Source organism: Phasianus colchicus, chromosome 5 (genome assembly GCF_987193195.1).
Source record: "Phasianus colchicus chromosome 5, bPhaCol1.hap1.1, whole genome shotgun sequence".
NCBI lineage: Eukaryota > Metazoa > Chordata > Aves > Galliformes > Phasianidae > Phasianus > Phasianus colchicus.
Window position 1 is genome coordinate 20108883 of NC_143440.1, and position 27157 is coordinate 20136039.

At 43.5% G+C, this 27157-nt stretch overlaps 1 protein-coding gene and 1 long non-coding RNA gene across 7 annotated transcripts in view; one reads left to right on the forward strand and one right to left on the reverse strand.

The window, feature by feature from the left end:
• The window catches only part of LOC149917793 (uncharacterized), a 53511-nt gene extending 26526 nt beyond the window's left edge, over window positions 1–26985 (forward strand). Inside the window, exons 1-3 of one of the 2 annotated variants that reach the window (XR_016466817.1) lie at window positions 7588–7610; window positions 10887–16594; window positions 25186–26985. This is a non-coding gene — a long non-coding RNA (uncharacterized LOC149917793). Of the gene's footprint in view, window positions 1–7587; window positions 7611–10886; window positions 16595–25185 lie in introns of those variants that run through there. The other variant, XR_016466818.1, reaches the window with a different exon arrangement.
• Window positions 1–27157, reverse strand: part of PAMR1 (peptidase domain containing associated with muscle regeneration 1) — a 53900-nt gene that overhangs the window by 23590 nt on the left and 3153 nt on the right. For 4 of the 5 annotated variants that reach the window (XM_090140789.1, XM_090140786.1, XM_090140788.1 and 1 more), the window contains exons 2-6: window positions 18497–18673; window positions 17744–17872; window positions 11244–11358; window positions 5603–5820; window positions 2223–2330 (exon numbers count right to left, since the gene is read on the reverse strand). In XM_090140789.1, the coding sequence (XP_089996915.1) occupies window positions 2223–2330; window positions 5603–5820; window positions 11244–11358; window positions 17744–17872; window positions 18497–18626 (700 nt within the window). In that variant the 5' untranslated portion in view covers window positions 18627–18673. The remainder of the gene's footprint in view (window positions 1–2222; window positions 2331–5602; window positions 5821–11243; window positions 11359–17743; window positions 17873–18496; window positions 18674–27157) is intronic. The other variant, XM_090140787.1, reaches the window with a different exon arrangement.

Genomic DNA, 27157 nt, shown 5'->3' on the forward strand with positions numbered 1-27157 from the left:
CCTCACAAGTCACAGGAAAGCACTGTTGCTGCAAACCTAACTGACAGAAGATCCTGAGTGTGGAGTGATCTCCCTTGAACATTTAAACTGCAGTGCTGTTCAGGAACTAACTTTAAAATAATTTTGGCCACAGATGTATTTTCCAGTTCTTTTTTTTTTTTTTTCTCTTAGAAAACAAACCAAACTTCAGTTTTCTGCTTCTTTTTCCTCTATACACTGGAAAATACTTACAATATGTTTTGGCGAAACTGAAGGAAATATTAAAAAAAAAAAAAAAATACTTCTTTGAATCCAGAAAGAACAAAGATTTACCATGATGCTTTCTCAGTGTGAGGTTTTTTATTCTTGAGAAATAAAAATGAGAAAAAAAAGCCAACCTTTATGTATGTTATGGAAGACAGAAATGTAGGTGTTGAATTAAATATTTCCTACCTTAAGCAAAAGTCCAGCATATGGCCACAAATATCACAAAGTAACAATATTTTATCCAGCTGCTCTATTCTTTCAAAAATCAAACTTAAGGATTGCTCTCAACATAAAGATCTTACTGTATATATTTCCAAGTCTCTCCTCCCTCTAGTCCATTACTACATACAGCCTCCGCTGTTTACACTAAGATGGAAGCCTCATCCTATTTTTTTAATCCTTTGTTGTTTGCTGCTTGTGTTACATGGCTGAAATTTCTACAGTGGAATTACAGAAGCAGAAGAATGAGAGCTTTCTTACATTCCTTGACTGTAGTGTAATGCCTGCCAAAACTAGCGTTGAGGTTTGCTGGAAATTTAATTAATTTGAAATTTAGGTTGGTTCTGAATCAAATGGGAATCTTTCTTTCTTTCTTTTTTCATTTCTCTCCTGCAAACAGGAATATAATCTCAGTGAGTAACTGCAAAGAGCTTCAAGTTTCCAGTCCCTAAATGACCTGCTACTGGCAGTTGTTAGCAGAAGAGCCTGCCATATTAGCCCTTAAGTCACGAACTCTCAATTTTCAGCAACCCACTTTTTACCAAAACCACATCAGAAATGTGTGATCTGATAGAATGTGGCATGATGTTCTGAACCAAAACTTTTTTGGGTTTATATAGTATGTAAAACTACTTCTGTTCTGGTCTGTTGGGAGAAAAAGTCAAGTCTTATGAATTAGTTCTGAAACCATATAAATCTAAAGGTCTTGTATCTCAAAATAATCCATTTAATAATGTATGGAAGTACCATGTCACTATGATTTAACTTCCCTGATGAAGTAAAAGCAATTTTAGGATAGAAATCTATTTCTGAGGCGGGCACAAGTGAGGAAAAGATTTTGAAGCAGTGAAGTTTGGTGCATATTGGCTATTCTGAGTTAGAATTTTAAACTTAAAGCAGGAAAGGCACTGTGTGCCTTACAGCCAGAACACTGCCATGGCAATGACACAATAGGTCATACTTTTTGTCTTGGGACAAATATAGTCCCAGTTATATTTCACTGTTATTACTGGAATCTTCCAGAGTCAGCTGGAACTCTAACTCAGTGGCTTTAAATTTTGGACACTGCTCCTTTCAGTCAATAGATACGATCAAGTCCTTATCATAGCATATATTGCACAGTTCTTACTCCTCCTTGCTCTTTAAAGCCCTGTTAGATGAAGTCATTTGCTTGAGCACGAAAATAAAAACACTAAACAGACAGTGGATTTGATCAGATTTAAATAGCATTCAATTGGCTGAACAAAATCACGTGAATAACTGCACGTACACTAAGCCCCACCAACACAGACAGAATCAACTCCTCTTTTGTTCATTCTGACCCCAAGGCTCTACATTTGAGGTGCCAGTGCTCTACCTTTCAGATGGCAATTAAGGAAGACAGATGTCCTAGGACTGACTCTGGCTATCACCCCAAATGCAGTGCTCAGAGGTACGTGCTTTTAGAAGAGAACAGCTGTTCCACACAATGGGAAGTAGCAGACAGGTTACTATCTCTGGAAAAGGCTGGTCCATCACAAGATTTCTTGTATGCTGTTCACCAGCTTCAATTCTGTTTTACCCTTTTGCACATAAATATAAAGCTCTAACAATATTCAATGGGAATCTTCACAAACTGCGTACAGCATATCTTTAGAAAGGCTAGGGTGCGTTCTCTGGAATGATGTTTGACTCAGCCTACGTACCAGTGGCACTTCCTAACATGCAAAGGCCTGACAACCCTGAAGGATGATCATGCACACGTTATCTGTACTCACAGTTTTCACAGCGACTCCCAGTATAGCCAGCGAGACAGGCACATTTGTAAGTACTGCTTTTGTCAAGAATGCACGTTCCATCGTGAAGACACGGAGATGAAGAACAAGCTATAAGAGAGAAACAAGAACATTCATGATGTCTCAATAGGATGGGGTTCTATCTTTCCTCATTATGGTTATGGCTGGGAGTAAATTGCATGTTCTAGTAAAAATTGAGGAAGATACAGTAAACGACCTAATGCTTGTTAAAAAGCCTTTTTACACTCAATGAACAGGAGATCTGCTGTGGATGGGAAGTTTTTTCTAGCATTCATTGTTTATTCTTAACATTTTTCTCTGACTACTGTCCAAACGTGAGAAAGGTTTATGGAGAAAAAAAATTCACATCAAACTCCAACAGTGCTTAGGCTTAGCCTAATTTAAAGAAGTATAACATCATCCTACATTTCTCCTGCCATTCATCTCAGAGTTAAAGGATGAGTTCCAGGATCCATAGTAGTTCTGTACTATTACATTTGAAGCATTCTCTTTGCTGCAGTCCAGAATGGCAGATATCAGAATTGGCAGTTTTCCTTAAAATACTTCAGTTGAAGCATGATGTTTGAGTTATATCCAGATGGTAAGTGACAAGAGAGATATAGATACCACATTTGGATTTCTCCAGAGGTTTCATATACTGATGTAACTGAGACTTGTGTCTGTGTGGCCAGTGAATATCTCCCAGATCTCTCTGAGGACTAAGGTCTAACTATGGACGGTAATTTGTTCCTGAAGAGGAATATATATGTACATTGTACTGTGTCCAACTAACCAGAAAAATTTCTGAGAAGGGGAAAGAGAATGAGGAGAACTTGTTTAAACTCATAGCTGCAGTCACTGTTTTGAAGCCAGAGGACTTTCAGTTTTGTCCTCACCCCAGCTTTTTTCATAACTGTGAATGAAGATAAGCATCAGATACCACCCTAGAAAATGCCTGATACTCAAGAGAAATAGATATTTTTCTTTTTAAAGAAGTCTTGATTGCCTAGCTTCAAACACCATGGGACAATGCTACAAAACATTAAGGCCCCTATGTTGTGTCAAAGATCACTACGTTATGGGTACAGAAAGCAGAGTGCTATTGAAATTCAACAACAGGCTTTCATCTAAACAAATCTAACATATGTCTAATCCCTAGGAGATCCTGATGCCTCCCCATCTGGCCCTCCACCCTTCTCATATGAAGTCTGCTAAGTGCCTTTGTGTCACTCATGCCAATTACTGGCTTCTATTTGACAGTTGGCATGGGATGAGTGACAGAGCTCAGGGACCTAACACCTGCTTCCAGATCAGGCAGCACAGCAGGCTGTACAGTCTCTTCCTTTAATAACTACACATTGAGCAACCTTTCTAAAGGGGAATATAAGCTTTGAGCTTATTTTGTATTAATCAAAATCTTTCTGGCTGTTGAACCAGTGACCTCTGTGCAGCCAGTGTCGCTGCTTCAGCAGGCTATGACTTATAAGTCAGCACAAAGCTCAGCGGAAGGAAAACAGAAAGGGAAGCACAAGCCACCTTTCCACTCCTCTCCATTACACCACTGAGAGTGCTGGCAACACCTGGTCATCTCCACATCCTGAAAGTGTTGCTTCAGCTCTCACCTGCACCACAGGCTATTGCTCTAGCAAATCCTGTGCAGCCTCTTCCTGACACCTCAGCTTTCCACAAGGCTGTGCACAAAGGGGGAATCTCAAGGGAAATGCTTTACTTTGTAATGAGTTGCCAGAGCTTTCGATCTTGTGCTGCCCTTGCTCTCAATTCCACACTGCCCCAAGCACGCCGTATTCTTCCCCAAAACTGTCCCGCTGGCCAGGTTAATTCTTCACACAAAGAGACGCTGGGAGTATTTTAAAAGCCTTTCACTGCAGTTACACATTAGGCCAGAACAGCCTCATAATAAAGTGTACAATGAGGCCTCCTCACAAACTCTAAGAAGCCCTTTGCAACATGCTCTGTGTGGATTACCACACTTGCAACCACCCAGCCTCAGAATAATTACTGCTAAAAATGGGGCGGAAATAAAGTGCTCAACAGTATTTGAATACCAAGTGTTCCCTGCTGGGTAGAGAAAACAGAATCAATTCAGCTTGTGCCATATGGAAAATGTTAGTTTCCTGAGTTTAGGCAGCCCTTATGCAACATAGCCCACACCACAGTCATTTGTTCTATATCACCTCTCCCGCTGTAAGCCCAGGCAAAGTATCAATAGCTAACTGCTGCAGCTACATTACTACAGGGTATACTAAAGGTAACAGCTGAAGAACAGGGCAGGCTCAGGAATGCCATAGGCGCTGCATGCAGCAGTACACACGTTTCAGATTGCTAGCTACAACCCTGATCATTGGCAACAGCTGATCCACAGTAGGTTTGTGTATTTATAAAAGGATTTTACAAACTAAATAAACTTCCTGAGCCAGATATACTCTGGACAACGTCCTGAAATGTGGGTCATCGGGGTGTGCAGAAGGCAAGTTATGCTGAGTCATAGATGCTGCAGGGTTTTTCTATGGCAAAGCAGCGCTCCCTGATTAGTCTTCTGTGCCAGAAGTACTGGGGATTTTTCTGACCAAAATTCCCTTCATAGCTAAACAAAGGAAATCTAGAGTGAGCATACATATGGGTTTAAATGCAATGGCAAAATGAGGAGAAAGCTACACTTTCTAAGTTATTTAGTAGCCTGAAAAAAAAAAAAAAAAAAAAAAAAGAGTAGAGAGCAATGCGGGGCACTCAAGCACTGAGTACCAACAAAAGCACTGGAATTCTAGAGCCCCGCTTCTGTCATTCATAACACTAAGTTCATCACAGAATGGGAAAGGCCTCTATTTTCTCTTTCTTGAAGAAAAGAATATGTCCCTTGTACATGCTTTATTTTAAAAGCTCTAATGGTATGATACATGAGCCAACACCAGAGGCATGTCAGGGCATTCTGACTGAAGTAATTATAAGGCTTTGCATCAGGTTTCTCCTAACTGAGGCAGTCACTCTGCTCCTGCACACAGCACTGAGCAATTCCACAATTGCAAAGATATTCATGCCCCTTTCTCTGTCTTCTGTGCTCTTCATTCTCAGATTCTCATAGAAAATTCCCATAAAACAGCAGCCTTTCTGTGCTCACCGACGTGCTTGCTCTTCACACAGGTAGAGGGAATTTACTCTTTGTTAAGAGAGCCTCACATTCACATGCTATGTGATGGCTTTTGAACTTTCCCTGCACTGACTTTGTGTAAGCTGCTGTAGGCAACACAGCATGAAAGTTTTTAATGAAGCAAAACAGGGAGAGAGATTAGTGAAACTGAATTAATGAGAGTGAGTGGCATGTTCCACTTTTTGGATTATTTTACCTGTAATTTCTTCAAAGACAGCGTGAAATCCATCAAAGTTCTTGGATCCATCAGACTGGAAAAGGACATGGAGTGAAGACCCAGTGCTTCGAATGGGAGCTGGCCTTTCATTCCCACAGAATTTCTTAATTACTCGGCTGTCCAAATTGTCCCCATCACGTACCTCCACATAATCATACTGGCACATGTAATCAAACTCCAGACTCAGCATGGGAAACCTTGGGGAATAAGGACACACACAAATCATTCAGGGCTCTTACTCTCCCTTGTGCACCCTGACCGATGTATTTGGAAGTTTGGTTATGCTACTGCCCCCACCTCTGTGAATCAGCAGGTGCTGATACCATGACAGACCTCTCACTTCATCTCAGTTTTTGCATCATGATCCTTGGAAGCAACTTCACAGAGGGGCTCCATGAAGGTAGTGGCTGAACAATGAAGTCTGTATTCAAGTCATACAGTCTGTTCACACACATCAGGACCACAACCAGATCACGATGTTAAAAATTCCATCTACAGTCAGATGCAGTAGGGAGTATATATTTTTCCTGGCTGTTTGCTAAAAATTGTTCTCTTTCCCCTAAGTAGAGTCCTAAGTACTGAAAGTAATGGTATCAAAGACCGAGAATCAAAAGCTGTTTACACTGAAAGCCAGCGATTCTGGGTACAATGAAAACTCAGAGATGTGACAGAAGGAGAAAGAGACAGAGAAAGGGAATACTGAAACAGTACAGAACACTACAAAGCAAATGGTAGTAAACCCCTGATGTCTTGCACTTGCCCTTCTTTTAAAGATAGAAATAAGGGACAGCAGAAGAGAAATATTTAGAGCTTTTTCCCACAGCGTCTGTCTTTCCTAGCTTTGATTCAGCCACTGCACAAGGCTCTCGTTCATTAACAGCAACGTTATATGCTGCTGTTTGAGTTCAGCAGGGCACAGAGCCAAAGCATGCCACCAGAATATGAATGAGAAGCAGAGTGAGAAACACCAAGGGATTCTGAAGAATAAGCAAAGGCTAGGGGTGCCTGGCCTAGGCCTGGTACAGAGGAAAAGAATGAGAAGGTCTGGCCCTGGGAAAAGGCCGTGTTACTAACTGAAGATCATTTTATAAATGAAACTCCTGATATTCTCAATTTTCTTGAGAACTCCTAACTCCATAGATCATAGTATTTAGGATTAGATCAAAGCTCCCATGCTGCCTTTTCCAGTGTGGGCCTAGTGTTTTGGAAAGACTGCATTTTTACACCAAAGAGGTGAGCCAAATTTTGGATCTACTGCCAGAGATCTCAGAGTCTGAAGAGGCAAAAGGGTACTGTAGCCTATTTCCCGCTTTCTCTTTTGCAGACTCAGGCCATAACGAAGCTTCTGTGTTATGTGAAATTACCTTTCTTTGTCAACTCATGAACTGACCTAAGAGGCCTTTTCACTCACTCACCTTTGTTCAGAACATGCAGTTGATTTTAAAGCATGAGGAGTACACTACACAGAGAAATGGATGAGCAGTTGTAGGAAGCTACATCAATGGAGAGAGCCCCTCATTTTTTAAATAATCTGGTGAAGGTAAAATAAGAAAAAAAAAATGACACCTGCTTTTAATATGTGTAAGAGATTTATTCACCTTAGCTTTGCATAAAATGCATGTGTTTGAAGGCTGTCAGGTTTGCCAGGATTGCAGAGACATCCTCACAGGCATCAGGTTGTGCACTACATCTTCAAAACATTCTTTTACTGGCAGGTCAAATCCCAGGGACCTCCCGTTATGGAAGTTGCAAAGCAATACAAATTAAACCATTTGTAGCAGAAATGCTAAGTCACAGCCTGAAGCAGTGATTGAGCACCTGGTGGGAAGACAGGACCAACCCAGGGGAGCTCAGCTGCATGCAGTGTACCTGAGTGACTGGAAGGGGTGGAGCCAGGATCCATCCCTTCCCAGACCTCATTTAAGGGTTGGCAGTGGAGGTAAGGGTATTTTTCTGAAGATCCCTACCTATCTGAGGCCTCTCAAAGGTAAGCAGTTTTTTCCTTTGTTTTTGTGTTTACAGCTGCTGCATTTGGGCTTGTTCTCATTTGCTGCAGCCAAAGCCACCCTTCTATTTGCCACTGTGCTTTCTAGCATGCTATAGCATTGCACCATTCATCCTTGTCACACTTATCAGGCTACAGCTTTTTCTGACTCGGTCCTAAAGACATTTACTGGTTCTCTGAGCTGTTACATTTCTAATTAAAATTAACTATGTTTGTAAGTCTAATAGGAATGTTTTTGGGATGCCTGCCATGTAATGGGGAAAAAGAACTGGGATGACAACATTAACTTTCTGTGTAGTGCTCTATATAGATGCAGAGGTAAACTGTCTTGCAGTGCATTCCTGAACAAAGAATATCAAGCAACAACACACCAAATGAAGTCACAGTATGAAAAAGTTTGTATATAGAATTCTGTTTTTAATTGTTTCCTGTGCTTTAAAAAATGGTGGAAACAGAATGTGAAATATGAAAGGCGTTATATTTTACTTAGCATAAAAAAAAAAAATACACTGGATTGATCACATGAGATCCCAAGATTAAGACTCAGAACTAGCAGGTTAAAAACTCTGCCAAAGCCATTCAAAACTTGTTGACTATAGACTAGTTGACAGGACTCTTTACAGATAGCATCGTATATTGCTGTTTAATCAGTTACAGTCTATGTAATGAATTTTACATCCCTTACCTGTAAAACTGTGACTATATCCTAATTCTATTGGCTGTTATGAAGTCAAGCACTTTAATTTAGTGCTACAGGTCATCAGAGACAAAACAGAATGAAAAGTACTATATTGATTTCATTACTGTCTGCAGTGGGAACACAATCACCAATCCCTCTGACAAAGTCTTCTGGTCAAAGGAAGATTTAAAACTACATCTGTACTGAGACATTAACAAAAGTGATTGAAAGTTGTAGGCTACTGCTACTCCGAGACAATATCCCTGTTGTGGGTTGGGCTGAGGGAGCCTATACATTACAACCCAAGGGAAAGAAAGGCTGGAAAAAAACCACACACACACAAAAACAACAGATAAAACAAACTATCACTGCAATCTGGGCACCAATTATCAAAACAGCTCTGCTTAGTCAACCTCCAAAGAACAGCACAGTACAGCTTGAGGCAAGAGAAGATTTATCTGATTCTGAGAGTTTCACTCTTCCTGCCCTGTGTAAGCGGAGACAAAACACTTTTATCCCCTTCTGTACTGATCCCTTGGCCTTGCAAGCCGTTAGAGCAACAGCAAACAGAACTTGTGAGGAACACACAGAGAGAAGGAAGAAAGGCATTATTTTGTTACCAGCAATGCTGATTCAGCACAACGCTGGCTGTGTGTTAGAGCTCTAAGCAATCAGCCCTCACAGAGGGAGTCAGTGCGTTTATACAGAAATGCAGCAAACACAAAGGTTCAGCATGAATGGCAGGCCCAGGAAGATGATTCTAGAGGCCCACTCTTCTGTGTAGGTATGACTTAAAGGAGAACTTTCCAGATAAATGTACCCATCTTCCCCAGTACCTATCTGCTGAAGTACTGGTGACTGGTTTGAGGCCCACCTTAAAAACGTCAGCTGATTGAGAACACCCCAAGGTTTTCTTACATGAGGCAGATATAGGGCCTTATGTCTGTTTGGCCTAGAGATTTCCTCCTATGCATTTTGTCACACAGGGCGGCAGGATTAAGCATGGACTTCTAGGACAGTTCCCAGTCTTTCCCTAGAAATACCATCCAATCTGCTGGAATCCCTACGCACCCAGGCATCAAGCTTAGCTCAGGCTGGGCATGGGCGTTTATGCTTCTCCAAGGCTATCTAGCTCAGATAGATGTAGCTGCTGACAGCAGAAGGTTGGTACCTCGGGCTTCCTTCTTAGAGCCTTCTTCAGCTAGATTGTAACATGCCACAACAAGCTGATGCTGAGTATTGAGTTTAACTATAGGCAGTATAGACACCAGGAGAAAGAGGCAGGCACTTACTGGAGGGCGCCTCTCATGCTGAATGCATTTCTTCATCTTCTGGTAACAGTAAGGGTAGGAGCAAAATGCACAGATCATGTGCAACAATTACATCTTCCTAACATTTGTGGGTGGTCCTCAGGATCTAATAAGAAGGTCCTATTTTTCCAAAGACTTTGTGCATCTGCTCTCTTACTTTAGAGCATTCTGCTGCAGCGTGTCATGGCAAGTACTCCAGCTTGTTCTAGTGCTCTCTGTAAAAGTAGTCTTTTCTCCATTTCTAATACACTGCACCTGTTGTCATTGGCTGTCATCTCTTTACCCAAAGATGGGTGCATCCACCAGTAATATACATGAATGGGATTCATTTCTGCTCTCATACCCCCCATAGAAGTGAAGGCAGGCTGACTGCTGTAGTTGCTGAAGAACTTTACAATTGATAAAATCTCATTTAAAAATGTAAGAATACTGGATTAACATCTCCCTTAACCTGTGCTGTATATACCATGCACCTAGCTAACAGTGTATTTTAAAAACAAAGTAGCTACAGCTTGTATTCACTGAGACCAAAGCAAAGTTGTGTTATGACGCCAAAACTCTTCCTCATAGTATTGCTTCTCTGTGTCTCTCTGCATCTGGAAAATTATATGCTACGTAATTCTTCAGCCAAGAGGCTCCTGCACTAACCACGCAATAATTACAGCTACTCATAACTACACAATAGGCTTGCATTTGCAAGTCTGAAGAAAAGGGTATTCTTGTTAGAATGCCACAAGCTCTTTATTTCTGTTCAATTTATTTATCTTCCTCTTATTAAATATTAAGTCTCTTTAAGTATATAGGAAGAAATATGTTCCTTTGCCTGGGCTCCAAAGCTGGTGAAATATTGATGTGAAGGCTTTAGCTACTGTTTTTATTATATTAGCTAGTGGGTTTTGAATGTGATCTCCTGCCAAGTTTCCTGCTGTGTGTGTAAGCTCCCTGCCATGCACATATGAAAACAGTATTAATTACCCTAAAAGGGGGTTTCCTGTAATAGGAGAGGTACCTGATCAAGAACTGTAAGCTCAAGTCATTTGGGGAGAGTTAACAGGATAAAGCCCACAAAGCCTAGAGCAGCAATACCTTGCAGAAGAATCAGTCACGTTTCCAGACATATGAATGGTAAGAGGAGTAGCAGAGGCTGGTAGAAGACAGAGCTAGTAAAATGAGTGAAAGAAAATTTAAGAGAAGGGAAAAATACAGGCTAAATGTGAGGTAGGTACCAACAGCAACTCTCTACTGACATAAGACAAAATGTTCCTACAGCTTTTCTACTAAGCTGTAGGAACTTTTAGGTCTACTTTTAGGTCAGCCTGGAGCACTCTTGAGAAGGTACTGGATGTTTTTGTGTCAAGGTGTTGAAGAGATCTAGAGAGATACATTGTGCCCAATAGCTGAGAAACTCCCCTCAGCATCCAGCTGTCCTACGTGGGAACTGAAGGCAAAGCACTGATGATACGTGCAGTGGCTGCCCATCACAAGCTAGGCCAGGTGTGAGCTGAAGTTGCCAGATGTGCAGTGGTGGTGCCCCAGGGCTCCCAGCTGCTGACTCTCATTGACTCTGTGGTGAGTGCCTCATTATCGACCTGCAACCGGTGCTGGCTGAAAGCCATTATGACCTACCTTAATTCAATGTTAAATCCAGCTTGAACATGGATAGTCCATTCGCATCGTGCATTCAGTGGGTAACTCTCCAGCAAAATCTGACCTCTAGCAGCCCGAAAAACCTGTCCACACCCTGGGAGAGCAAAAGAAGAAAAAAAAAGCTGTCTGAGGAACCTTCAAATTACAGTTGAATAAAATAAAGTGGGAACTACATTGGAATGAAAAGATAGGGTGACTTAGGAAGACACCACTTTCTCACAAGGCAGTAACTAAAATAATAGAACAGCCACACAAAGGTTATAAGGAGTCATGATTCTACTAGAAGTATTGTTTACATCAAGACTGACCAAGAAAATTTTACTTTCTTGCTTCTCTCTGCTTTGCAAAGCAGCCCTATGATGCTATTTCATATAGCGTTTGCCCCATTCATCTCCAGCTCACAAAACTTTTGATGGATCTTATGTCAATCTGCGTAATCACTGAAGCTGAGGAAACTGGTGGGACATTGCCAAAGGCATAATGAACACCTGAATTAGTTCTTCACAAGGAGATGTTTGGAGGAAAAAGTTCATCTGTTCCTAAAGGAGGTGCTCATTTGCCCTCAGGATTCACCACATCATCATCACAATTTGGATGTTGGCATGCCAAGGAATACACAAAATCACCAGGACTTCACCTTGCTGTAGTGTATGTATAACATGCAGCCCTCATCCCTTCTCTGAGGTTCATTCCTATCCTTCCTCTCCTCCTGTCCTCCTCTGTCAGTGTCACTCAGCTTTATACCATAAAATCTACCTCAGTGCCCACCAGCAGTTGGACACGACAAAGGACTCCAGTCACTTCTGCCCAGTCTAAGAAAACCATCAGGTAAAAAGGACCTGAACAAACAACCAGACAAGGTTGCATATGGAGGAAGCAATCTTCATGGCCATCCTGCATCTGCCCTGGGCAGCTGTCCAGGGATAGTTGTTCTAATTCCTCATCTTGGATGCTGAGTGTTTGTATCCCAAAGAGTTCTTTCACCTTATGTAACCTCTCCCTTTCCCTAGCTATAAAATATGGCTGACAGAATTTTCTTCTGTGGAACAAGGAAAGTTATTTAGCAATTTCTGCAGAGCCTTCTGTGATCTGTAAATGAAAGTGCTAGCAAAATGCACAGTTAAATGATTACACACCACGCAGGGCTCATTTCTCAGTTTCTGCTTTCCTGACTACATTTTTCAAATGGAGTCTTGCACATGGCTACATTCTCCAGTAAACCTTCTGTTGCTTTGCTGGGGATGAATCTGTAAATGTAAGCCAGAAACTGTAACTGAGTCTAATAGCTCAGCTGAACCAAGGGATCCCAATAGTTTCCACAGCACAGGTAACTAGGATAACAAAAAGACAAATGACCCAACAAGTCTTGATGGCAAGTCTCTCACTTTGTTTTAGCTCCTTAGTTCAACATAAAACCCTGCCTTCTCCATTTATTTCCAAAAAGGAACACTACATTTTTAAACAATAATGCAGGACTAATATTTCCTACAGGAATGGTGGATTTAATGCTTGCCCTAGGGCCTGTCTTCCCTTTAGGAAAAGAGAGAGACAGTGACCTGATTTGCTGAAACAGCAAGCATCCACAGTTCCCATTGATCTTAGTGCCTGGAAATCAGTCCTGCTGCATCTCATCTATGGGGAGACGTGAAAACTGAGGGTCAATTGCTCCTTTTTCTTGAGAATTAGTTGCTCAAATGAAATACCTTTTGTTCGTTTACCCTCAGTTACCCCTAATTAAGCAGGACCCAAGGAAAGAGAAATCCTGCTCAGAGCTGTTCTTCCTAAGTGTTTCATCCTCCTCTGTGGCTTGCTTCATTCCCTGTGTAAAAAGCAAGGATTAATGACTGTGCCTAGCAGCCACATTATGATTCAGCAAGGCCGGCAGGATCTGTTGTGGTGCACATGATAATGCTCCTTCCCACAGCAAGGAACGGGGCCTTGTGCTGCCGCTGGCTCCTGCCTCAAAAGCAACCTGGGACAAAGCTGCTAGAAATCTTCAGATGCTTTGACAGAGGGGTTGGATCACCTCAAAGAAAGTTTCCCTTTCGCCCCAAGGGCCTTTTGAGTTTGCTGTGCCTTTAGCAAAGGAAAGCCAAAGAATTGGTGCAAAGAGATACTTGTGTGCAAGGCATACTAAATGTGCTTTTCTGTTTGCAGTGGTACAGCCTGAACTCTCTGAAGGAAACAGGCTTGGCCAGCAAAGCAGGTGGTCCAGAGGCCAGAGGGGGAACTGTTCAATGACTTTCTCCAAAAGAACATTCTCAGGTTTTCTAACACTCTCCTCTGCACGAAGCACCTGTGACCAGATCTGTGCTCCTCTATCTCCAGCCCTTCTCCCAGAGGTTAAGATAATTCCCCAGATCAACAATTCAATCATCTGTTGATCAGGAGTCCTTTCTCTTCCCATTCTGAATTTGCAGGAGTCCTGGAAAGCTCTCAAGAATAATTTACATCCTAAACACAAACGCTGGCAAACGCTGCCTCATTTACAAAAAAATAATCCACTTTGGCAGGCTGTCAACATCCTTGTTCCGTTCCTGTTCCTGAAAAAAAGGCAGCTTTCAGGGCTGCAGTGAGATTTCCTCTGAGGTTTGTTGCTAACAGAAAACAAAACAACCCAAGAGGCCTCTGAGTTCCTGCCCATAAAGACCCGTGGGTCTGTGGAGGGAGAGGTCCTGAGGAGACCTCCAGTAAGAGCCCACTACCTGCTGTGCCAGTGCCACGGCAGCAGTGTGGGGCTCCTTCAAAGGTCAAACGGGCTGAGTGGAGAATGGCAGCAGAAATGCTTCTGGTGTTCACAAACAGGCTGATATGGGAAAGCAGCTGCCACTGTCACACCTGGTTGCTACCTGATGCTTACGGCTGGCTGGTGTTACAGTAGACATGTTATGCTGTACGACTAGTTACTGCTGTCACAGGGACCGCATTCAGACAGCAAGCAGAGAAAAGACGTTGGGTAACACTGCTTCCTTCTCTGCTTTAGTGCAGCATGTCTTGAACTACGTGAAAATCTGAGCTTCCCCTGAGTGCAGAGGAAGGGGTCCAGCATGAGGTTATTTTTTTGTTTGTTTGTTTTTAGATTCTGATGTGTCTTTTAAGAGGTGATAGTCCAACCTAATGCCCAGACCCACTAGGAAATGTCCTAGTAGCTGACTGTCTCCACTTAGCGTACTGTTATTTCCTGGTAACATTCTCTTGGACTCCTCTATACCACCTCTTTTTTTTTTTCTTTTTTTTTTTACCAAACAGCCCGGATTCCTTTTGCTGTTCCTCAGCCGTGCCCGCACGCTACGCCAGCATATGCACAAACGGCACAGCCCCATTGCCCGGCCCGTGGTCGTCCAGCCACCTCAGCGCACCTGCCAGCTACCCGGAGCCGCTTCCACCACCGCGCCGTCGGGACCGTGACCGCGTTCCACCAGCGCGCCCGACCCACGCAGAGCGCGCCCCGCCGCCGCCCGCCCCCCCGCAGCACCAGGCGAGGAGGGGCGCGTTGCTCCGTGCCGCGCTCCTGCGGGGCGCCTGGCGCCACCAGGCGGCCGCCTCGAGGTACAGCAGCACAGCGCCCCGGGGGCCGCCTGAGGGGGAACGGTGGGCCGGCGGCGCGGCGGGGTCCCTGCAACGCCAACTCCGCCTCTTCTCCGGGCACGGGGTAGCGAGGTGACAGAGCGAGACGAGCGGCAGTGTACAGAGGAGCCCACCCGCTACGGCCAAGTGCGGAGCACTCAGACCCGGGAGTGGAACACGAGGCGGGGGCCGATGCTGCGCGGCACCGCGAGGGGGAGGCAAAGGGCCGCGCTGCCGGGGAGGGCCGGCCGGGCACCGGGGGCGGGGAGATCCTGCCGGCAGCCCGGCCCTGCCGTGTGTAACTGAGGAAGAGAAAGAGAAACGTGAGGGGCGAAGGCTGGGGGCGGCTTGTCCTCAGCGGAGCGGCAAGGGAAACGTGGGCCCGGCTGGTAGGAGGAGGTGAAAACTTGCAGAGCGATGTCAGCGGATGACGACTCGCGAAAGCGGCGCCTGCCAGCAGGGCACCATCTCTATTTCACACCACGACCACCAAGCCGTGCGTGCGGCGTGCAGACCCGTGGCCAGGGCTTACAGAATCACAGAATGGGCAGAGTTGGAAGGGACCTCAAGGATCATGAATCTCCAACCCCCCTGCCACATGCAGGGCCGCCAACCTCCCCACTGAATACTAAACCAGGCTGCCCAGGGCCCCATCCAATCTGGCCTTGAACACCTCCAGGGACGGGGCATCCACAACCTCTGTGGGCAGCCTGTTCCAGGACCTCACCACTTACGGGCAGCTCTGTGCAATAGCAGAGGGCACTGCTGTTGTGCTGCAGGGAGAGGTGCACGGCTCAAATCTCCCGGCTTCTGTGGTTGCGTTCCCTTGCCTTCCTTGATTTACTGACACCCAGCTGCCGGTGAGATGCCCAGAGCAGCCCACCAACTTCCACATGTGATCCTGCTACAGGTACCAGGGAGGTGCCTCCTCCTGTCTCCAAAACACGGCATCTCAGCACATCTGCTCCGGCAGCTCTTGTCCTGTCATTCCCAGGCTGCTACTGGCAACCCTCCAGGCCAAACTCCATGTAGCTGTGAGCTGTGAGCCAGCACCCAGGGTGGGCATGGGCTGCTTTCTGGCCATGCTGCCACTGCACACCTGAGCCTACATAGGAGCCCCAGAGTTATTGGCAGATGTGGAAGCTGGAGCAGGACTGCACAGGAGTTTGCTATGACCGCAGCTGTCCTGTCTGCTCCTCTCTGAGTGGAAGAAACAGCAGCAGTATCTTCCCACCACACCCTGACAATGAAGTACCCAGAACCATCCAGACAAGCCTATCTTCTCAGTGCCACACTACAGCCCTCAAAGGAGAAACCTGTAGGAAAAACAGTCTGTCCAAGCTCTATGAAAATTCAGCATTGTTAAAACCTCCTAACAGACTGCAGTGCAAGGCTGTATTTGCTTTAATATACAAGCTGGCCGAGCAGACAGAAATACACTATAGGCCACCAGTATATTCAGGATTAGATGAACTAATGATTCTTTCTTGCCTGCTTTCAATTGTTTGGGCGCTTTAGAATCACCCAAAGTAAAAGGGCCTTTAAAGCTGTAGCAGAAATGCTAAGTCACAGCCTGAAGCAGTGATTGAGCACCTGGTGGGAAGGCAGGGCCAACCCAGGGGAGCTCAGCTGCATGCAGTGTACCTGAGTGACTGGAAGGAATAGAGCCAGGATCCATCCCTTCCCAGACGTCATTTAAGGATTAGCAGTGGAGGGTGAGCATATTTTTCTGGAGATCCTTGCCTACCTGAGACCTTCCAAAGGTAAGCAGTTTTTCTTCTGTTTTTGCATCTATGGCTGTTGTATTTGGGCTTGTTTTCATTTGCTGTTGCTTAGGATTGATTATACTACCTCACTACTACTACTGTACTTTCCATCACGTTATAGCATTACAAAAATGCAATCAGAAATTGAGCTGTAAATTGCAAGGGACTCAATTTATCAACTCCTGAAGGCCAAGACTGAGTAAAACCTCCTGCTGAAGCATGGATTCTTTGTGTTCTGCTGTTAAAAATAATTATTTTGTTTGCTTCTACCTCCTGAACTGTCAGGGGCTGTATTGGATAGGAAGGCAGATTAAATTGTTACTTTAACATCTGTGACTGGGGTAAAATACGCTTCAGGTGTGTGGAATAATGGACAGAGAAGAATAGGAAAAGTAGACCCTGTTTTATCCCTTTCAGTGAATGGAAGTAAAAGAGACAGTTGATAAAAACCTGAGAGAAGGCTGGTGAAAGACTGTACTTTCACCCATGGGAAACTGGTAAAAGAAATGCTTGTCTCCAATTGTTTATGAAACTCACTACTAAAAGATAGTATTAGGACCAACAGCTTAGCAAAATACAATTAGGAGGGGCTTTTGTGTGCCATCTGAAACAAAACCTTCAGCCATCACTAGCAGGAAATGGAAAACCCTGTGTTTTCTAGTGCTGCCTTGGAGTGTGCTGGAGCAGCAAGGAGTGGGTAGTGCCTGGACTTCTTCGGGCTGGTTTTGCAGTCTAGGGGTTGAAAGAGGACAGAGGAAAAGTGCTCTGATGTAGCTACTGCCCCTGTAAATGTTTATATGTTGTCTAAGTCCTCTGGAGAATTAGTCATGCTCACATATGTCTGAGAAATGCAGAGACCGGGAGATTTTCAGAGTCACGGTAGTTAAAGTTTTAAAATAAAACAAGACAGAAATTTAGTAGAGTTGTGAACTCCCGTGACTTGGGGTCCAGGCCAATCCCCAGCAGGCAGTCCTGGGCTGGGAACTTTTCCCTGCTAAAGGGAAAAGTGCTCATCTGCTCAGTGCCCACTGCTACTGCACTTTACAAAGGTTGTGGTACCAAACAGCTGGAAGGGCACAGCATGGCTCTGGCTCTGTCCCACTATGCCCTATCCCTGGCTTGCCTCTGCCCACATAGGACACTTACTCATGCAGTCCCCTCCATACCAGCCAGCTCTGCACTCTGCACAGTAGATCCCTTTGATGTAGAAGTCATCAAGTGTTCCTCCCCAGGAGCCATTACGGCATGACTTGCAGTTCTCAAAAATGGTGCAGCCTGAAAAGAGAGCCACTGTGTCAGAGGAAAGCCCAGGTGAATTGCCCTAAGACAAGAGGAGCAGCTGCACTCTGTTCTGCACAATAAATGCCGACAACATTAGTGACTGCTGTGGTGCTGACAGCTTCCCAGCTGTGAACCATAACCAACCTCCATCCCCAAACCCTAGGCAGCTTAGACTTCAAGATCTGGTGCCAAGCTCTTTGACTGGCCTGAGCCTCTAAATCTCATTCTTTAGCTGTAAATGCCTCTCAGGAGACTAAGTGTGCATGCTGGTGCACGTTGGGCTCAGCCCCAGTGGTTCCAATGTCTTCTGATATGGTCCTGTTTTCTGCTTTCCTCTTTTGCTCTGCCCTCTCCTCACTAATCAGACTTCTGATCATCCCTCCCTTCTCACCTTGGGGATGCACTTCAGCACTTCAGCACCTATGAGACATTCCTGGTGAGGAGCCAGCTATGACATCGCTCTTTGGCAGCTGCCAAGCCTGCTTGAGAAGTTCTAAGCAAGGACGGTGCTTCTGGTAGAGTTCCTGGTAGGAGATACTACCTGCTGCTAGAGTGCCTTGCCAAGTGCCCATTACCCTCACTGCTCAGCAGTTGACCACGGTGTGACTGTAAGCATACCTGGGTGTATTAAGCAGGAATCGCATTCGTTCTCCTCATTCCTGCAGCAGGGAATGGTGTAGCCCACTTTTTCTTTCCGTCCTGGACAGACGCACTCGATTTGGTCGTACTCGCAGCATTCCCGGCACATGATGTTCCACTCTGCCCCAGGGCAGTTCTCATTGATCACTGTGTACTCTACAAGTAGGGAAAGAGAGGAAGGATAGAGGGTGCAGAAAAAAAAATCCATTATTTGGCAAGGACTGACAGAATCTGTTACTCAGCAGTTTGTCAGATCGTGCATGGCAAGATGTTTTCCCTGGACAACTTTCCCTGCACAGGAAACTACATGGTAACATGTGGCTGGAATATCAGCTTGGTTTGGGTATCTACAGGACCCACAGGCATTTTTGCAGGGTCAGACAGAGGAGGCATATACAGAAAGTTGAGGAATACATTTGCTTCATTCTGTTCTCCTTAAGGCCTTCCCTTCATATCAGCATTGAGGAAAAATAATCATTAAAAAATAGAGATTAGATCACACGAGAAACTCTTCAAATCTAAGGTCTGATTTACAGCTTTGTATACATGTGGATTATTTAAACTACAATGCCATGTTCTGTTTAGTTTGTGAGTTTGCTGCTCTCAAACAGGAAGGAATGCCCAACAGGAAGGGGCAGCTCCACAGTTGGACTGTAGCCAGTTTCACTCCCTATTTTCACTCAGAAGTACAGTGTTATACGCAGTTTCATTGTCAAAGAAAACTAGGCTTCTCATTATTTTAAAGGTTAATTCTGTCAGGCACTTCTGATATTGTAACATTATAAATGTTGTGGGTTTTTTTGGTTGTTTTTTTTTTTTTTTTTTTTTTTAAGCTAGCATAACCTTATTCGCTGGTATTTAAGCTATCCTAGACATATCCTTTTAGGAAAGGGCACTGTGATACCTCCAGTGCAACTCTGGACAGTAAGTGCAGCTCTCACCTTCACTGTCAGCATGTTGTCTGAGTTCTACAAATGGAAATCTAATGAGAGCGTGGGGCTGTCAGCATGTCTCTTACCCAGCTGACAGGCCTGACGGCGGCTTTCATGGAGTGCCATGGTAAGAAGTGTGTGAGCAGACTAGAAAGATGAGACATGAAGGAAACCTGATGAGACACTTTCTTCTTCTCACTCCTTTCCCTCACCTTCTTTTTCTATTGTGTTTTGGTAACATCCTTTTTTCTTTTGTTTTCCACTCTGAGTGACAGATCTGCGTTGTCATTGCAGCAAACCATACTTCACAGCACTCTCCTATCTTTCGCTGGGCCCCATACCCTAATTATCACAGCTCCCTGACAATAGACTTTGCTGCTCTGTCTTTCTTGATTCTTCAGTCTCCCAAAACCTGGTTCCTGGGATCTTATCTTTTCACTGGCGACATTAGCTTATCAAAAAGTGACCACCAACTGTTCCTTCATTTCTTTCCCTTTGGCTGGGAAATGAGATTACGCCCTTTGCACTTCTTAGGACTGAGCCTTTCCCAGCCCATTGCAGTTCTGAATTTGGAAACTAGGCTGCTGTTTGTGCAGAAACCTTTATATTCCCTCCTGACCCCACAGCCAATCCAAGAAAAAAAAAATTAATCTGTCATTCAACAAAATTCTCTAATTTTTTATTCCAGTTGTTATTTCTTACATCAAAATAACCATAGTGTTTAGCAGTTATATAGCCTTTTGTCTATAGATGTCTATAGATGTCAAGGTGCTTCACATAGCTGTTTATTCAGATAGGAAAGTGAAACACAAGAGAGATGAAGTGACTTTGCTCAAGGTCCCAGAGAAAAACAATAGCAGAGCCAGGAAAAAAACTCGTGTCTTCTAATTCCCGGAACAGCAGTCAATCAACTTGGTCAAGTTGGGACTTCTTCATCTATGGCTATTATTCTCTTCTAATGAAGCAATTTATCTAGGAACTGTATCTGAATCAGATTCCCTAGCAAATTGATTATACGTGCCTAATTAACTTATTAGAACTGACATTCAACTTGATCCATCTCATCAAACATGACTGGAAATAGCTGTTTCTGTGGTGTATGGGGGTGGGTATCTCACTCCTTGTTGAAGGAGGATTTTCCAATGTCTGAGCAATAAATAACTACCCAACACTCAGGAGCTTTTGCAAAGCTTACTTCAAATCTTTTTCAAATTCTTTGAGTCACCCAACTGAGCCTGGATGTTCAATTTCCCTCAAGATTGCTAAGGCTTATTAATAAAATGGCTATATCCATTTGGACTGTAGCTGCAAGTTTCCCAAGAGAAACTGCTATCTGTAAAATGATTCAAATGTTTACAGGCAGAATTGCACTGGGCTGACTAAGGCACATCTCCATCCTTGCAGAGTTCAAAAACTGTTAAGACAATGACCAACGCAACATAACTTCCAGGTTAGCATTTCTCTGAGAAAGAGGCTGGACCAGATCACCTCAAGAGCTCCATTCCAACATAAATTATTCTATGACATGTATTTCTATGCATAGAATGCGTGCATTTATTTTTATGTTCAGATCTTGTGTACACCAAAGCCAAAAGGCAGGTGTCAGGCTTAACACTTCTTGAATTGAATGGATCTACTGGTAGCATAAGTTGAGCTTAAGATAACGGGTGGTGTTAAAAAAGGAGCAGCAGTATTTGGCCCTTAAGGAATTGTAAAAATAAATTTGCTGTCACCTAGAAATGCAGTTTGTTCACTTCTTGCCTTTGTCTCAATGGAGACAATGAAAGCAGACCATCTTTTGATTTACTGTCAATTGAATTCCCTCCCAGGCTCTCAGGTAGTGCGGTTTGGGTAATATATATAACTTTGACAGGGAAATTTGTGAGTCTGAGGTTGTTGGTTTTTGGTTTTTTTTTTAAGTGATCCTCTCTAGGATTCTATTTACGGACAGCTTTAAATCTATTTATTCTGAAGTTTTGTATAAACTATTTTACAAGGAAACTTGTGCAGAGTCTTGATGTATCCCTTTAATAATTTTAGGATCCCTTTTGTGTTGTGCGTATATCTCGTGGCTGCTGAACAAAAGGTAAAATAACTCTACTTCAGAAAGAGGAATGCAGAAGAGAGTTGCACAGAGCAACACATGAGGTTGTGTTGCTGAGCCCAGTCTGGGCTCTAGTGAGAAACAGGCACAATCCTGTTCCCCAGTGCATGCCTGGGGGCTCCCAGCAGACACAGTTGGCCATTAGCACCCCAAAAGAGAAAATCTAGACAGAAAGGTGCAGTAGGAGATTTGATGAGTGAGCAAAATGCCAGTGGAGGATGGGGTAATCGTGGTGCACTTTGTGGGCCTGACCTACAGAGAAGGCAGGCTGGCATGTAGGAGCAGCTGTGCCTCCCAGTGTCACATGGAGTCCAGAAAGTGGTTTGACCTGATTCTGGAAGAAGCAGGAAGAAGCTGCTTGACAACCTCTACAAAATATTTAGCTGAACGCAACAAACAAGATTGAGGACAGGCAAACAAACAGTGAATTAATTTATGGGATTTTAATGATGGAAGAAAAGCCCATTAAATCCAGGAAATAGCACATAGGGAAGCAGCTCAAGACTGTGGAAACCAAGCAAGAAATAGCTGTGTAGGGAAGGCACATGAACAGCTGGAGAGGGTGCTATGGGAATGCCTGCTGTGCTCAGTAGCCTGGCAGTGCTTGATGCTGTGTTTTGACTCTTGCTCCAAGTTCAGCCTGAGGGAAGTGTGCAATGGAGAAATAGAGGCAGCGTGCAACTAGCTGGTACTTCTCATACACTTCCAGGTTTGTATGGACAGTCATGCTTTTCACTGACATCAGAACCCAGGGGGACCACCTGGTCCCTGCAGCACAGGGGCATATTTCAGATCCTACAGGCTTCCAGTGATTGGAGGAGATGTTCCCAGGCAGATCCCATGTTTCCATGAGCTCTAAGTGGCCTTTCTGTTGGCAACATCAGCCCAAGGGCTGTTATAGCAAAGGCAGTTCATCAGACGTGCTGCCACCTCCCCTGCTCTCCCGTATTTACCTGACGCTTTGGGAAGCCCTCCCTGCTAGCAGGCAGGCCCTGAGCTTTCTCTGTCAAAGCCTGAATGTGCGTGATGAGCTGCAGTGAGGAGAGGTGATGCAGGAGTGCCTGGAGAGGCTGGCTCTGTTTATCTCAGCTGAGCCCACACGAGAAACCTGCTGAATGCAGGTGAGGAGCACGCACAGAGGAATCCGTACAGAATAAGTGCACGGCTGATCTGCTGAATAGTGTAATGCTTCCTGACTTCCCTGTGCAGGCGAGGCCTCAGCTTCTCTCCAGATCCTCAAGATTGCAAAGACAAAATGTTCAGCTTTTGCTCTTGATTTTGATTCAGCTCTGTGTTTGTCTTTGTAAAAGCAGTGCTTGTCTGCCTGCCTCTATACCATATACCTGCAGGAACCAGTGAAGGTCTAAAAGCAGGTTACTCCTGCTGCTGTCACAGCTTTAAGGGGAAATACAACTTCAATCAGCTGGACTATCAAGCTCCTGCTGTCATTCGCTCAATTTATGAAGTTGCAGCAAATCCAGTTTTGATTTGACTTGTCTGGCTTACCCCTATTCCTTTCTTGCTCTACCTTCCAGCTCCCTTATTTGCTTTTTATTTCTGCTTCACTTTTTCAAAAGGTGTTGACTTCCTTGCTTAAAATGTGCCTGTGCTCAGCAGCCAGGTGTGCAGCAGAGGACCCTAAACAGTGGGTGATGCAGTTGTCATCTCCCTTCTGCAACCATTTCTGTTTTTTCTATCTCCCTCAAAGCACACACATGAGTCAGCCATCTCTGTCCAGGCCAAACCTCAAATAACATCCTTTTCCAAACTGCAGGACCTTGGAAAGTGAGCTGATAAAAAGCCCACAAGAAATTCTTTATTAGTATTTGGGAAGGACAGCAATGGAATTTTGACAGAAATACTGTTTGAATAGAAATGTAGCCTTCCAAAAGGGTATTTTTTACTGTGCCATTCTGAAAAGCTAGATGTTTCCTTGGAAGATTAGTGAAGGCTCCATTAGCACTCACCCTGAAGAGTGGAGATATGTTTCTTATTCTTATGACAGTGAGTTCTAAGAGGATGCCCAAGTAATAAAAAAAATAGCTGCAAGGATAAGACCATCTTAAAGCACTAGTCCTCTTCAGTCCAAGGACTGCCGGAAAGGATAGTGATGAGTCCTATGGGATATGCAATGAGCCCAATCAAATCTCTTGTTTGAAGGAAAAGCAGTGACCTACAAGGGATGGAGGAAGTCTGATCATCATAGAAAGCAGTGTCTTAGAGCTTCAGGAAGAAGGGAGGACTGCCAAAAGCCAAACTGATCTTGACCTTGCAAAGGAAATTAGAATAATAGTAAAAGGTTCTCCGGCCATAAAAAAAAAAAAAAAAAAAAAAAAAAAAAAAAAAAGAAGGAAGAAGAAAAGTGACTCTTAGGGTATCAAGGTGCAGATGAAATGTAAGATGGTGTTGGACAGTGCAGTGAGTTATTAGCTTTCATCTTCAGGGAATCCTCTTATGGAGAATCTGTGAGCAAGACAGACACATTAATGGGTGTGAGGGCACGGAAACAAATCAGGTGTGTTCCACTTATTAGCAAATTCCTAATCAACTGCAGTTTACAGGCTGGGACATTCCAAATAAATCAGCTTCAGTTTTAATTTATGCTATGGCATCAGACCTAAACATCTGGTGATTCACAAGAATGTTGCTGCCTGAAGGGTGGATCAGACAGCTCTTTGCTGTGAGACTTCATTTCAGCCCACTTGTCTCTTGTCATGGTAAATTTGTCAGACACCTTACTAGATAGGAGATTTCTGATCAAAAGGCTTGGAGCTAAGAAAATTATATAATTCAGAACTAAGGTGAATCGAAGCAAGCCTAGTCACACCTGTTAACTCATCTTCCACTTCTTTGGAAGAATGGCTTTTTTTAAGTTGGACTCATTTTAAGGTGATGCATGTTCATGCTGCTGATGAACATTCTCACTTTGTGCTGGCGTTAGCTGGTACATGAAGGGATCAGAGGACTGATCTGGCAGAAAACAAATTTGCATTTCCATCCCTCCTTGCAAAAAAAAGTGCTCTACAGTCCAAAAGAGAGAGCACTTTAGGACCTTATTGGACGTATGTCTTTATCATAGAAGAAACTGTTTTGTAGGAACATCTGTACCTTGATCTGAACAGATAGAACTTCCCATCTGTTCTGTTACCCTGTAAAGATGAGTTTTCCTCTTGTGCTGCCATGTATCTATCAGCACATGGATATAACACTATGTCAGCTTGAAGACATATAATTTCAAACTGCTTTAAAAAGTGGTGCATCTATTATTATTATTTATTATTAAAAGTGTATTGTAAGTAAGAGCAGATACAGATACATCTCTAATTTTAGAGTCCATAACGTATGCCTGTTTCAATGTGTTTATTCAACCAGCTCATGTTCCACAGATAAGAATATACCCCTTCTTATTTGATTGCCATTTATTTTTTAAGCATGATGTTCAGTAACAATTATTGGCTTCTGCAGAAAAAGTGAGTGCTTGAGTTTGAAGGAATGATTTTTTTTTTTAAGGCTCTTATTAGGGAATGTTCAGCTGTGTAATATTTCTGAAGGGAAAGATTCTTATTTAAAGAAAAAATAACTCTAACAAAGGTGAAATCCAGTAAGAGTGAATGTATTTTCTTTCTATTCAGGTCTGTCTCATTTTTATGACTGCTTCAGTCTGTTTCTTATCCAATTCTACTATCATTGCACCAATGTGCAACCTGGTCTTCATCCCATAAGCGTCATGCATGTGGACATCAGCAAATGAAGAACAAGAAGTGCACAGAAGAACTAGAATTTTTCAACTGGTGATGAGAAACATTGGGTGAAACTGGCTCTGCTGTGATAATGGCAAAAATCTCCTTTTGAATTCAGTAAGGCCAAGAGAAACACATCTCAGAAGGGAAGAGAGGTTACTTTAAGCAGCTTTAATTGGGGCACATGGAGAACAGTGTACCCCAAACCATTAAGAATGATGGAAAGTGCAGATCTTTAGGCCTAACCTCTTTATGCCTAAGAAGACATATTGTGTGCAGTTCTGCTCTTTTCCTAATAGGTGGCTTAAGAAGATGAAAGAGACTATGTTGTCTCTAAAAATACTTGGTTCTCCTTAAAATTATATACCTACTATTCTTTTTAGCAGCTGAGCTAATTAAACGAGGAGCTAAAATGCATCCTTGTTTTAGCTATGCTCAGTGTGCTTCATTTAAGGATTACAGGCCATTGTTGAATAATTGGACTGTTTCTCCCAATGAGCCAGTTCCCATCCTTTCCTGGCTATTAGTGTGCTTTCACACAGCAGTGAGAGGGAGGTGAAAAAATGAAAGGATTTCTACAAAGCAAAACAAAACAAACCAGCCAAAGCCAGTGGGTGAACACAGAGGGAAGTCTACTATACTAAGATGACTGTCCACTTAATAAATGTGCATTCATTCCACCATTTTTTTTAAGTTCCAAATGTGAGGTTATGTTGAAAGCAGACTAACTACAGAAAGTATATTCTCTTTAAGAAGTGCACTGAAAAAACAGTCTAGTGTCTGTACAACTGTGTTCAGCTGGATGAGGCCATGGTTGGCCTAAACTCCATCTTGTTAACAATACAGATAATGGCTCATATAGATAAAAGGCTAATGCACATTCTTCTTTGGCTCAGGAACTGAGGTCTGCCTAATCTTTGAAAAAATGAGGCTTTCTATTCTAGGCTTCCTGTTGTCATGCAGTGTATCGTAGCTATAACATTCAGAAATAAATAGTCCTGTTGCTCCTGACAGGCCTTAGGTTTGCTTCAGCATGCTCCTACAGTAGTGCCTTTTTACACTTGTAAGCTTCCCCTCTTAATTGGGCTACGGTAAACAAATCATAAACTCTCAGCACTTCTGCTTTGGCAGAAGAGGAGAAAAGAATTCTTACTTCAGTAAAAAGTAATTTTGAGGTCTCCATCTGGTCCTTGGATTTCCCATATCTATCTCAATCTGCGCTGCCTGCTTTTGTTCAGTCAATAATATAAATCAAGTGCCTCAGTGCAACCAAAAGGAAAGCCAAGTAAAAATTATGCTTCCTATTTGTGGCCTGTAGATGTTGCTCATCTAAGAGCTATAACAGTGGCTTAATGCATATAGAACATTTCCAGTCTTAACAGAAAACAGGAGTGTCCATTCAGTCAGTCTATACCATAAAACCTTTGGATCCTACTGCCACTCAGCCAGCATCTCCCAGCAGTGATGCCCACTGGCTATGTCAGGCCTAGTTCTTTTCTTCTCACGTTTCGGCAGCTCTTTTTTTTGGCAGTAAGCTGTACCATGAAAAATAGAGTCATATGCTATACGCTCCAAGTAGAAATCTGTTCCCTTCCACACTTTCTTGTACAAAGCCCTTATATGCCTTCCACTCTCCCTAGGACAGACTGGCTAGTCCATAGGACCAGAAAGATGCTTCAAGTACATAAGCCTCCATGTTTCAGAATGTGCTCCAGTTTAAACCTTGTTCCCCTCAGCACACATCTTTCCTTGCCCTCAAAATACCACAGCTTGCTCCTTCTGTATCCTTTTGCCATATTCAGATTTAAATTAGAGGCCATTGTCTATCAGTATTCAGAGCGTTTTAGCATCGAAAGCAACCTGA